This window comes from Hibiscus syriacus, unplaced genomic scaffold, assembly GCF_006381635.1.
Source record: "Hibiscus syriacus cultivar Baekdansim isolate YM2019G1 unplaced genomic scaffold, ASM638163v2 tig00113722_pilon, whole genome shotgun sequence".
NCBI classification, from domain to species: Eukaryota; Viridiplantae; Streptophyta; class Magnoliopsida; order Malvales; family Malvaceae; genus Hibiscus; species Hibiscus syriacus.
This window is the reverse complement of record NW_024063469.1, coordinates 519,201-531,474: the sequence shown is the minus strand read 5'-3', so window position 1 is coordinate 531,474 and position 12,274 is coordinate 519,201. Positions and strand designations below refer to the sequence as shown.

The 12,274-nt window shown below is 34.6% G+C and overlaps 3 protein-coding genes across 3 annotated transcripts; 2 read left to right on the top strand and 1 right to left on the bottom strand.

The window, feature by feature from the left end:
- Positions 1 to 524: 524 nt before the first annotated feature.
- Positions 525 to 3,115, top strand: LOC120187159. Its single transcript, XM_039190939.1, has one exon. The coding sequence runs from the start codon at positions 670 to 672 to the stop codon at positions 2,926 to 2,928; it is 2,259 nt and encodes a 752-aa protein (XP_039046870.1). The 5' UTR covers positions 525 to 669; the 3' UTR covers positions 2,929 to 3,115.
- Positions 3,116 to 5,433: 2,318 nt separating this feature from the next.
- Positions 5,434 to 6,755, top strand: LOC120187025 (vacuolar-processing enzyme-like). Its single transcript, XM_039190821.1, has 4 exons — positions 5,434 to 5,677; positions 5,772 to 5,936; positions 6,012 to 6,254; positions 6,379 to 6,755. The coding sequence occupies exons 1-4, from the start codon at positions 5,453 to 5,455 to the stop codon at positions 6,586 to 6,588; spliced, it is 843 nt and encodes a 280-aa protein (XP_039046752.1). The 5' UTR covers positions 5,434 to 5,452; the 3' UTR covers positions 6,589 to 6,755.
- A 1,238-nt stretch (positions 6,756 to 7,993) lies between these two features.
- LOC120187020 (auxin-responsive protein SAUR36-like) lies at positions 7,994 to 8,621 on the bottom strand. Its single transcript, XM_039190817.1, has one exon. The coding sequence runs from the start codon at positions 8,492 to 8,494 to the stop codon at positions 8,021 to 8,023; it is 474 nt and encodes a 157-aa protein (XP_039046748.1). The 5' UTR covers positions 8,495 to 8,621; the 3' UTR covers positions 7,994 to 8,020.
- Between the last annotated feature and the right edge of the window lie 3,653 nt (positions 8,622 to 12,274).

Sequence of the window (12,274 nt, the reverse complement as noted above, 5' to 3'; positions counted from 1 at the left end):
CGTATCTCTCCTCTCTCTCTCTCTCTTCGATTCAGAAAGTTTAAGTTGAGTTCGACCGGATTCAATGGATTCAAACGTTCATAAGCTTAAAAATTATCACGTTGAACTTAAATTCGAACTCAAAAAAGATTTAAACTCGAAATATTTACCGACTTAATTAGATTTAAATTCAAATCTAAACTTTAAGTATATAAAATTTTTATATTGTATTTTAAAAAAATATTAATATTAATTTAATATAATTTTACCCAATTCACCCCCAAACAGTGTGGCTTGTCACGTTTTGACAATTGTCGCTAGACGGCTAAATTTGACAAAAATGATTAAAGAATAAATTAATATTATTAGATAAATAATAACATCAGCCATTAGCTAATAATAGCCTATAAGTCCAAAGAGTCGGCCACTAAATAATTCAGACATCATTATCATAATTAAAGATGTATCAAATTTGAATAAGATTCATTGGATCAACCAATTTTAGTTGCCAATTGTACCCTTATCCCCACTAGCAAAAACGGTTCAAATCCTCCCTACTCAAAGTTCCAAAACAGTAATTAAACTTGAAAACTGAGACGAACAGAGACCTTAAAAAAATTCAATGGTGGAGGGTTAACAGAAAAAAATGCATCCTCAAGGACCTCAACACAGTTAAACACCGGGAAGAAGATGGGGAAGCTTGGGTGCGGCGTCGATGGGGTTTTAAATGAAGCCAAGTTCAGTGAACCACTGCCGTGGATCGGTGTCTACATAGCAGCGGCGTCTCTCGCCTGTGCGGTGGCTATGGCTGCCGACGTTATCCATGGATTCCGCCATTGGAAACTCTGGTTCCCTTGCAAATTCTTCACCATCAACGCCACTTCGTTGACAATAATAACCGTGGCTGTCAAACTATCGGTTGATTTGAACACTCCCATGCCTCGGGGACAAGATCAGCTCGCGAAGCTCAGCAGCACCGCCTTGATCTGCACAGTAATGGGTAACTCTATGCCTTCTATAGGAACCATGGAGAACAAAGAAATACTTACCAATATTATAGCTTTGGGTATACTTGTGGTTACTGTTGTAGTCAATATCTGCATTCAGCTTGGTACTGGTGTCATCTTTGTGTTTGAATTGGAGCATGCTGTCATAATGTTTCTCATGCTTGTTTTGCTAATTGTTTTAAGCTTTTCGGCTTTGACCGTTCCGACGATTAAGCATTATTTAGAACTTAAATACAAAAAGAAGTATGAAATGGCTCAGAAAGAATGCTCAGTGGCCAATGAAACCAACAAGTCATTAGAGGATAAGCTCAGAGAAGCGCTGATGAGATATTGGATGATGGCTCATACTTGTAGTCCTCAGTTTGTTATTGGCAGATCAGTTACATGTACTGCCTCGGGTGCCTTGTGTCTGTTGAGTGCTGCGACGTTAGCCGAAGCCATGGTTCGGTTTTATCTGATGCCGGGTTCGTTTAAGTTCTGCAAGGGGGATTCTGATTATAAGTGGTCAATCAATTTAGTGCTACTTACACAGGCTTTTGCAGTTGGGATGGGTACAATTGCCCCTGCAATGAGATGGTTTCTTGCCATCAATTTCAGGTGTCCAACGAGAAACAAGATGAAAGGTAAGACCACCAGAGGGTACAAACTAGAAGAATACTGGATTAGGATATTGGTGGAGATGAAAGAGTGCCCGTTGAACATACCGGTACATAATCGGCTATGCAGGAGAATTGCCCATGATGCAAAAGTCAAATGTCTGAACTTGTGTATTGGGATTCAGGCTGGAATTGTGTTCATCAGCAAAGTAATTCGTCTCATCTCGGTTTTTATTATGTCTGTGATTTTGTTAAGCTACGACTACTTTAGAGACCGGCTGATGAAATTCACACCTGACAACAGCATTGGAAATGACTCAGGGTCAGAGTTACCCCATAGCTCAAAGCTGGATCTCAGTCGTTTTGTTTTACATCTTGAAGGTGAAGAATCGCTGGTTGAGCTAATGATGAAGGATAATCGAGATGCTACTGATTACTGGAGGCGGAAAGCAAAGAAGAGACAACCGAAATATCTCATGGAACTGTTGGAACTATCAAGACCTTGTGAAGGATTCAAGGGACTTACTGAGTTTGATAGTTTCAAAGTACCCTCTCTAGATACCGAAGAAGCTCCGAATTGTTGGTCTCTTTCTTTGGTGACACTGACGGGCATCGCAATTGCAGTTCCAAACATCGAAAGGTGCTCGATGAAACGTCTTATAGCTGGAGTAAATGAAGGTTTGGTGTATGTCAGAAACATTGAGGATATGCAAGGGAATATGGTAAACAGCAGGAAGGCCGCGGATGTTGTGTGGCTAGGAGTTGAGTTGTATCATAGGTGGCTAGATGTCGACCTTCGCAAACTGTCTCTCCAAGGAAAAAACACAAATGAAATACTGCAAGTACTTTCTGATTCAGCAAAGAGCATATTCATGGAGTTTAAGAAGTGCAATGCGAATCTGTGCCTACTGGATGACCCTTCAAAGTGGCCTATCAAAGTATTGGCTGCTAATTCCATGTATAGAATATGTCAATCCATTTTGCTAGACTACGAAGCCAAACATTACAGGATGGAGGAAAAATTATTCGAAGCCATAACCGTGATGGTTTCCGATATATTGGCTGCTTGTCTCACCAACTTAAAGCAGTTCATTACGGTCAAGTGTTCGACCACCGCGATAGAAGAAAGGGAAAAAAGTGTGCGGCATGCAGCTCATGTTCTGGGGAAAACCGAAGCGATTCTGAAACTCCTCCATAAAACACCACTTCCTGGCTTGAATCCAGATAAAATGATAGTGATGGACGAATGGCGATCGTTTCATAAGCTGAACAGCACTTTGTATGATACTCCAAGTTCTGAGTTAGCTTCCCCTGCTCCATATGATGTATACCTGACTGTTGACTAAATGTTTGGAGGCCAGACCCTGCATTTAGCTTATGTATATTGTCTGGTTTTGCCTTCCTCATTGGCTAGTCTCAATGTACATTATCGTCTTGTAACCAAGAGCAAGAAACTCGGTCCTTTAAATGAAAATACCCCCCCTACTTGTTCTGCAGAAAACAAGGGGAAATGGGCCTCTATCTTTCGTTTTAGTAGGTTTTGCATTATTTGTAATTGGGCTAGGCTGGTTAGAGGATTGGTGGTTGTTAAGATTTTCATGGGTAAGATAATTTTTCTAGGGACTGAACTTGAATTATACACATAGCTAGAGTTAAAATATGATTTTAGTACAATATAATTTTACAGTTTTTAAAAGAACTAAACCACCATTTCATTGTTTTAGGGAGCAAAATATAATTTTTATCGTTCAGCCATTAACTTATAAATAGATAATTTGAAGAGGGGCCTCTTTATAGTTTTACCAATTTTACAATAAGGGGGATTGAGTGTCCCCATGAAGCATGTTTCTTAATCATTGAACTATAGCGTTTACAGATATTGGAAGGAACTTATATTCCAAGTCAGAGGCAGTCAAAGCTTCCACCCTATCAAACCCTTTGCTTCCAAGCAGTGTTTTGAAAATCGGATCAGACCGGTCGGTTCAATCGGGAATCGTTGTCTAGTTCGGTTCAATCTACTCCGGTTGAACCGCTACTAGTGAACCGGCCAGAACCGTTGAACCGTTCGAACCGGACCGGCTGAAAACCGGAAAAACCGGAAAAAATCGTCAATTTTGTTTTTTTTAAAAATTAAACCAAACGACTTCGTTTGTTAAACGAGCCAAGTCAAACTCGGGTATTGCTGAGCTCGACTCGAACTTGAAAACTTTAAAAGTAAGCTCAACTCGACTCAAACTCACGAGCTAAAAATTATCAAGTTCAACTCAAACTCGAAATATAATATTGAAACTTGAACTCAAAAAAAATTTAGAAACTCAATTGAAGCTTAAAATTCGAGCTTGATTGAAGTGAAAGAATAGTTCACTCAATGCTCATCAAAAGGCTCCATGATTTTGAATGTCAAATTACCTCTATTATTTATAGAAGTTAGTTGTGATGCTCTTCTATGTTTCTTAGCCATGTGAGATTGTTTTGTTCTCATATTTTTACTCTTTAGACTTTTGGGATGTTCTTCTATGTTTTTTAATCATGTGGGATTGTTTAAAAAAAAATAAACCAAACAATATCATTTTGTTATGCTTTTTTTTAGCCCCAAATTTATTTTTTAATTATAGTTATATAATTATATTTATTATTTAATATGTTTACCTTAAATATTATGTTGTAGTTAATTTGAATCATTTTGTTTCACTTGATTTTATGGTTTTTAACTTATATATATGTGTTATGATTTGCTTTGAATATGACTTATGATATAAAAAATTATTTTTTATTAAATATTTTTGATATTTTTATTTAATTTTTTAAATAATTATGACGTCGTCCGATTTTTCCGACCGATTCGACCGGTTAAACCAGTGAACCGATAGCATAACCGGTTCGCTAACCGGTCCGATTTTAAAAACCATGCTTCCAAGCATATCATTGTCCTTAGGATGCGTTTGGTTCACGGAATGTAAGATTACCAGTGGGAATAAAAGATTACCAGGGAATAGGATTACTGGGAATGTTGTATTTTGTGTTTGGTTGGTTTAGCAGGAATGTAAGATTACCGTGTTTGGTCAAAGGAATAAAAGATTATTGGAATGTATATTTGACCAAATTGTCCTTATTATATATTTGTATAATATTACAAATTGTAAAATATTTATATATTTTCTTTAAAAAATTAAATTCATAATATTTATATATTTTTTTTACAAAATTAAAAATATAAAAAATGTTTAATGAAAGGGTAAAAAAAATTTAACCCCTAAACTTCATATAAAATTTTAATTATAGACTTTTTTTTGTAAATCTAAAATAATTTAAGGATAAATTTGTAATTTAACATTCATAGAATTTTTATTATTCAATGACAGAAGAAGGATATTTTTGAAAAAAAATAAAAATTTAAGGACATTTTAGTCCAAAACGCCGGTAATATTACAATACCTAAGGGAAGGGAGGTAATGACATTCCCGGTAATATACCCAAAAAAATCTACTATTGGTAATAAAACATTACCAGGAATGAAATTCCCGACCAACCAAACATGGGAATGTGAGATTCCCATCCCATGGAAATCCTACATTCCTTTAACCAAACACCCCCTTAATACTGTTTTCCTTTCCCTAAACCATCAGATTTATAAGCAACTCAAACCCCAGAAGAAATACCAACAGCCAAACGTATGTGTTGATGTCATCACAGACCAGAAATTGTCGACATTTGTTCGAAGAATCAATAATTTGGGCCCACGGTTCTGAACATTCGTCACACGTGTCAACCTGTTGTTTTGCATGGCATCCCCCACCTCCATTTTTATACTCTCTCCCACTGCCCCCTTCTTTCCCTTATTATTTCTCTTGTTTTACATCAAAAACATCCATGGGGAAACAAGGGTTTGTTTTCCACAACAACCCCTCTTTACTTCTCTTGCTGTTATTGCTTTTTGAAGCCACAAACGTCGGTGGAGCCGCCCGGTTGAACCACTGGGAGTCTGGGATCCGACTGCCTTCAGATGAGCCGCAGGGTGTAGATAATCAGGAGCTTGGAACAAGATGGGCTGTTCTCGTGGTTGGTTCAGCTGGCTTTGGTAATTACAGGCATCAGGTAAATATTAATAAAGCATTTATCAAATATAATCCCACTTATTTTTAGCCTGTAATACTGGTTTGATTACATGGGATGGCTGATGCAAGTGCAGGCAGATGTATGCCACGCCTATCAGCTGTTGAGGAAAGGAGGATTGAAGGAAGAGAACATCATCGTATTTATGTGCGATGACATAGCCATGAATGAGCTGAATCCAAGGCCTGGAATCATCATCAACCATCCCCAAGGCGATGATGTTTATGCTGGTGTTCCTAAGGTGATAGACTGATAGTTAATATTGAGCCTACTTAGTTTTTATAGTTAATATTGAGGGGACTGTATTGAATGATAGGATTACACCGGTGAGCATGTTACAGCTGAAAATTTGTATGCAGTTCTTCTTGGTAACAAAAGTGCATTGAGTGGTGGAAGTGGAAAGGTTGTCGATAGCCATCCCAATGACAGAATCTTCATATACTACTCCGATCATGGAGGCCCCGGAGTTCCAGGGATGCCAAATATGCCATTGCTGTATGCCATGGATTTTCTTGATGTCTTGAAGAAGAAACATGCAGCTGGAAGCTACAGAGAGATGGTAACTGATCTTCTAGTTTCAATACTAATCAATAATCCTCTGCAGTTCGATGAATTCGATTATCTTTTGTTGAAAATTACTTGTATGATGATGACCTTTTATGTTGCATTTCTGATTTGACCAGGTTATATATGTAGAAGCATGTGAGAGTGGAAGTATCTTCGAAGGCATAATGCCAAATGATCTTAACATTTATGTAACAACGGCATCGAATGCCCAAGAGAGTAGTTGGGGAACTTATTGTCCTGGGATGGATCCTCCTCCACCTCCGGAGTTCATCACTTGTTTAACTAGTCATGTTCCTTCTGGTCTTGAACGTTCAATTAAGTTGTAAACCAAATGTTCACTCCAGGTCCGGTTGTTCGAAACAGACTGTGGGTCACTGACTCAATACGGAATGAAGCACATGCGTGCATTTGCCAACGTTTGCAACAATGGTGTTTCTCGGTCCTTAATGGAAGAAGCGTGTGTCGCAGCATGCGGTGGCCGTGATCCGAGACCATGGCATCCTTCAAACCATGGGTATAGCGCTTGATTGATGAATATTAATGCATATTATCATACAAAATAACCTTTCAAGAGGACTTGCTGAATACATAAATATGTTTCCCGAAAAACAAAGGAAACGCTTTTGTTTTCTAAGTATCAAGTCCAAAAGTACAGAGAAAAAAATGGGCTTAGGTACATGGATTAGTAGGGGTAAATGAAAGATTAGTTCAAGGCCAAGATTTGGTACTAATACATGTGAGGTCATCAAATCTATTATAAAATCAACAACTGTGATTGGAATTTGTTGTCTTAGTTTCTTTGATTGTTGACCTATATATTCATCATTCTAGGCATGTTCTTCCCCTCTTACCATTATTATTGGGAATCAATTTATTTTTGTTATAAGATCATAGTTTTGGATTTTTTTGATTAATCAAAGATCTTGCAATCATATTATATATTGAGACAGAAAGAAAGTGTGTCATCAATCGACAAAACCCAGACCCCAAATATAATGTTCCAAAGATATGCACCGATCTGACAGGTTAAACAGTTTGTAATTGGGATTTGGGGGGTCCTCTGTTCTGATTTTTGACCCCATGAGCTATCTAAATTTTGGATTACGGATTACTTTGTGTTGTTGCAATCAGAAGAAAGAAAAGCCATGTTGGTTGAACTCATATTTTAAGAAAAAGAATTAACTATTTATATAAGTTAATGATCTATACAATGAAAAGAGTTCAACAAGATGTTGTTTACAGTTTTTCATGTAGACCGGGCATCTTTGTCATGTTACGAAGAATAGTTATTAAACAAATCCAGATGTGTGAATGCGAATCTTAATTATTGTAATAGCCACTTAATTAACCGACTAACCGGTCCAACTCTCATCATCGTGATGCTATTGTTCTGATCTAACAATTATGCATTTCTTCTGTTTGATTCAGCACATGGGAGCTCTAGTTTCTCGACGTTACGAAATAAAACTAATTTATGGGTATTAAAAGTCTAAACAAAGTTGAATTACAAAAGTAAAAGATACAAGGTTGAATTAGTCTTTACAATGCTGTTTTTGCATGTAACTGTATATTTGTAATAACGATCAATAGGGTAAAATTAACTTTAATTAAGCTTACTAATTACCAAAATAAACACTTAATAGTAAAGGATAGAATGCTATAATTGTGTGTTCTCTTTTATAATAAATGTTTGTGTTTTCTTTTCTATATTTACAGTCAAATTTTATCCGCCACCGAAGTTAGGGGCGAAACGTGTAACTACAAATAACGGCGGTGTTGTCTCCGGCGGCTATGATCCCAATCGGCGATTCTCATCTGAACATTCTCAAACTCGGAAATTCCGCAGGGCAACGTGATTCCACCCGATTGACTGAACCCGTAAACCCGCTCCGCTTTCTTCAACAGCTCACCAAAAAGAGGGTGATTAAAATAATTGACAGGCACCAGCACCCTCCTCGTATTACCGTCCGATTCGCCGATGTACACAGCAAGGTGCCCCTTCGGAACTCCAACCCGCTTCGCTTCCTTTCCGCCCAGTTGAATGTAACCCGGATCCGAGTCCGAATCACACAGCCCCTTGGTTCCCCGTCGAAAAAAAGAGCGGAGTCTTGATAGAGGGTTGTAGCTTCCCAACAAACTATTCCTCAAGTTTCTTCTTCTCCTAGGCCGTATTATCCATTTGAAAACCTTCACTAGCTTGCGCCCAAGCTTGAACCCTCTGGTTTTCTTCATGATCTTTACGTCGAAATATGAAAATGAAACAAATGGGTGCCGGTCAGATTTGCTAATGCCTCTGTTTCTTGTTCGTTTTGTGTTTCTTTTATTCAGGGATTTTGAGATTGGAGGTTATGGGGCAGTGGCTGGATGTTTTGGTCCGAGGATTGAAGAAGGACAAGAGAATAAGGATCGATTGTTTTGGAGGAGATTGAGAAATGTTTATATAAAAGATTATTCTAAGTTGACAGGTTTTAGGTTTAGTGTGATGTAATAATAAAAACAGAGATGCAGGAAAGATATGGTAATGGTCGGCAGCAGGCGCGCTGTAATGACTTGGGAGAGTGGGACCAAAAAGGAAATAATTTTTTCTTCTTGTTTTAACATGTTACCATGTTTGTCTGTAATGACCATCAACTAATATAAAATAGGGTAAATTACGCGTTTAGTATTTAAATTATTAATTTGATGTATTTTAATATTTTATTTTTTGATCTGTTTTAATATTTTATTTTTTGATTTTTTCAAAATCATACCTAATATTTAGTTTTTTTTTCATTTTAATATCCGTTAGAAACTTAACGTTAAGTTTTGAAAAAAATTTAAAAGCTTAGGTATAAAACGGACTAAAACTGATAGTTTAGGTAACAAACTCGTTAAATTTTTAATGGTGGGATACTAAAATGAAATAAAAACTAAACGTTAGGTATGATCTTGAAAAAATTGAAAGTATCAGTACTAAAATATACTAAAGTTTATAATTTAGGTACTATACATGTAATTTACCCTACAAAATTTTGGGTAATCTATGTATTTACCCACTCAAATATTTACATATTTTCGTTTTAGTCATTTAACTTATGTTTTTATTTCGTTTTGTTCACCTGTTGTTAAAAAATTAACAATGATATTGATGTGTTACCATAAGATAATATCACATCATCATTGAAATAATAAAATGACACATTAACAATTATGTTTATTCTTTAACGACAGGAGACCAAAATAAAATATAAATATAAATTTAGATATAATTTTAAAAAATAGTTTGGTGATAATAATAAAATCAAGAGAATATTTGGGTGGATTTAACTTACCTAGAATTTATTTAAAAAGGAATTTAAAAGATTGATATTATAAAATATAATTATAAATATTTAAAAATAAATAATATGCTAAAATAACGTGTGCTATGCATATTAATTTTGTAATTTTTCCTTTAGTATTATTGTCGTAATTCATATCTCAATTATTTAAGAAATGTGATTTATGTTTTTTATTGATAATTCTTTTTTTAAAAAATAAATAATATGCTAAAAAAATTACTACATTGAAATTGTTGGACATTTATTCTATTTCTTAAAGAGAACGTCTTAGTAGTCGGCGCAATGTATGAAATTTTAGTTCTTCAAAGTCAATATTAAAAATTGTAATTTGATATAAATATTTTTCAAGATAACTGGGACAAATTATTCCTTTTTTTTAATCTTATTTTCTATTAAAAAGAAAACCGTACAAATTTGAAGAAAACCGTACAAATTTGATTAAGGTTGTAGTTTTTATATACTAACGTTGACATATTTAATACATATTCATAAAACCATATTTAAATTTTATATATCGATAAAAAGTATTTTTATGTAAAAAATATAACGAAAATTTTGCTGACTTTTGATTAAGGTTCTAATTAATTACTTGTTTTAAATAGGGACATCAATCGGATAAATGGAGTTTTTGCTTATTCAGTTCTGATTCGAAATTATGATAGTAAATTAGAATTTCGATTCTAGTTTGATTTAATATGTTTTTATAATTTTCACATATTTTTTTTATCAAAATAAAAAATTAATTAAATAAAATAATAGTTTATTTAATTTATTATTAAAAAGTAAATTTTAATCTAATATTATAATTTCAATATTTTATGTGTTAAATTTAATTTATGTTTTTATCAAATCTTAATTAATAATATATAAATTCATAAAAGAGTTTCTTTTATATTTATTGCGAAATGGGGTATATTCTCCCTAATATAAATCTAACACAATTAAATTTTTTTTAAAATAATTTATTCTGACCTAAAATATGTATTTCGTAAAAAAAAAACTCAACCTTGTTAGATTTGATTATATCAAAATCTATGGAGTACTTTTTTTTTTCTTCTTCCTTGTTTTTATTTTATTTTTGAAAGGAGAGTTTTGTATTGTATTCGATTGCATATACATACATAGGGGTGCTTATTGAACGAGTCCATCGTGAGTTGGGTAGTGTTCGACTCGTGCTTGTTAAAAGAATTTGTTGCTCAACTTGACTTGTAGCTCTTTAAGCTCGTTAAAATTTTACTCGACTTGTGCTCTTTAAAAAAATTATTGCTCAACTCGTGCTCATTAAGCTCGTTACTCTCTCATTACTCGTTAAGCTCACCAAAATTTTTAACTTATTTTTTTAACCGTATGTAAAATCTACTAATATTATATAGAACTTAATATAAACATAAATTAATAAATTTAACCAAAACAATTATGAAAAGAGTGTATGAAACACAATAAAAGTCTAAACTCCAAAATAATAATCCACAAAATAAATTAAAATAATAATTAAGGTTTGATTTTTGAGTGTAGTAAAATAATAATTATTAATTTAGTATTTTTTATTATTGATTAGAAAAACAATAGATTATTCATTTTATCATCTTTCTATTATCTATTAGTAAATTAGTAATTTTTGAATAAAATAATTTGTTAAGATAACTACTAAAAAATTATTAAAAAAATTAACAAACTGATCGCGAATTATCGAGTCGAGTTGGAGTTTGCTCGATTCAGCTCGTTAAGGTCTCGAGTCGAGATCGAGTTTGAGTCAAGTCAATTCAATTCGATCTTTTATCGAGTTTTAACCGAGTTAAGTTCGAGCTGCTTAACTCATTAAACACTCGTGACATACAAAACACAACAAAGATTAAGGCCTCATAAAAAATAACCTCTCTAAACCTATATGGAATGGGGAAATGCCTCAGTCAATTTTCAAGAGATCTCACATAGCATGAAACAATCCGAAATGTGATTTGTTTAACACATATTACGACACCATAACAAATTTTCAAAAACACACTAAACCACCCATATCCCGCTTGTGCATTGGCCGCTGAGTGTCCGAATTGAAGACGCAGCCCACCTTCTACAATGCAAAACGCCAAACTCCATTAATGCTATGTATTGCATATTAGGGGCCAATAAAACAATTTTTATAGCAATGCTTGTATCTACTTTATTTATCATTACATGGGATATGGATTTTATGGCCGTTGTGATCGAGATCTATAGCAAGGATGCTTGGTCACTACTTGAGCAAGGTACGGCGGCTACGGAAATGATCTCACCGGGATTGTAGGTTGAAGTTGTTTCACGTACCTCGTAAAGGTAATATAGTAGCGAATGGTATGGAAAAATAAGCATGGGGTCTTTCGTTCTTACATAATCCTTTCATATTTAGTTTCTGTTGGACCATTGCCAGCTTAGTTTACATGCAGCACCTTTCACTGTTTTCTACGGATAAACGCGAAAACAAAAATGGCTATCCAAATAAAAAGTGCCAAAATTATGGCTACCAGAACCAGGAAAAGACAAATAAACCAGAAAGACATGAGGCGTGAAATCAGGCCTATGTTCTGCAGCTTTCTAGTGTCATTTTCTGGTGCAAGCAATTAACTCAAGGGCATGGCAATGACAGCCTACAGCTAAAACTTTAATTAGTGCCCAAAAGAGACAAATAAAACACCCACATGTGTGTCTGATTAAT

What these genes read in the sequence shown, in the direction of transcription:
- LOC120187159 (XM_039190939.1), top strand. Translation starts at nt 670, where the DNA reads ATGGGGAAGCTTGGGTGCGGCGTCGATGGGGTTTTAAATGAAGCCAAG.
- LOC120187025 (XM_039190821.1), top strand. Translation starts at nt 5,453, where the DNA reads ATGGGGAAACAAGGGTTTGTTTTCCACAACAACCCCTCTTTACTTCTC. An exon ending in TTTATGCTGGTGTTCCTAAG is followed by an intron (nt 5,937 to 6,011) that starts GTGATAGACTGA and finishes ATTGAATGATAG; the next exon opens with GATTACACCGGTGAGCATGT. An exon ending in CTGGAAGCTACAGAGAGATG is followed by an intron (nt 6,255 to 6,378) that starts GTAACTGATCTT and finishes TGATTTGACCAG; the next exon opens with GTTATATATGTAGAAGCATG.
- LOC120187020 (XM_039190817.1), bottom strand. Translation starts at nt 8,494, where the DNA reads ATGAAGAAAACCAGAGGGTTCAAGCTTGGGCGCAAGCTAGTGAAGGTT.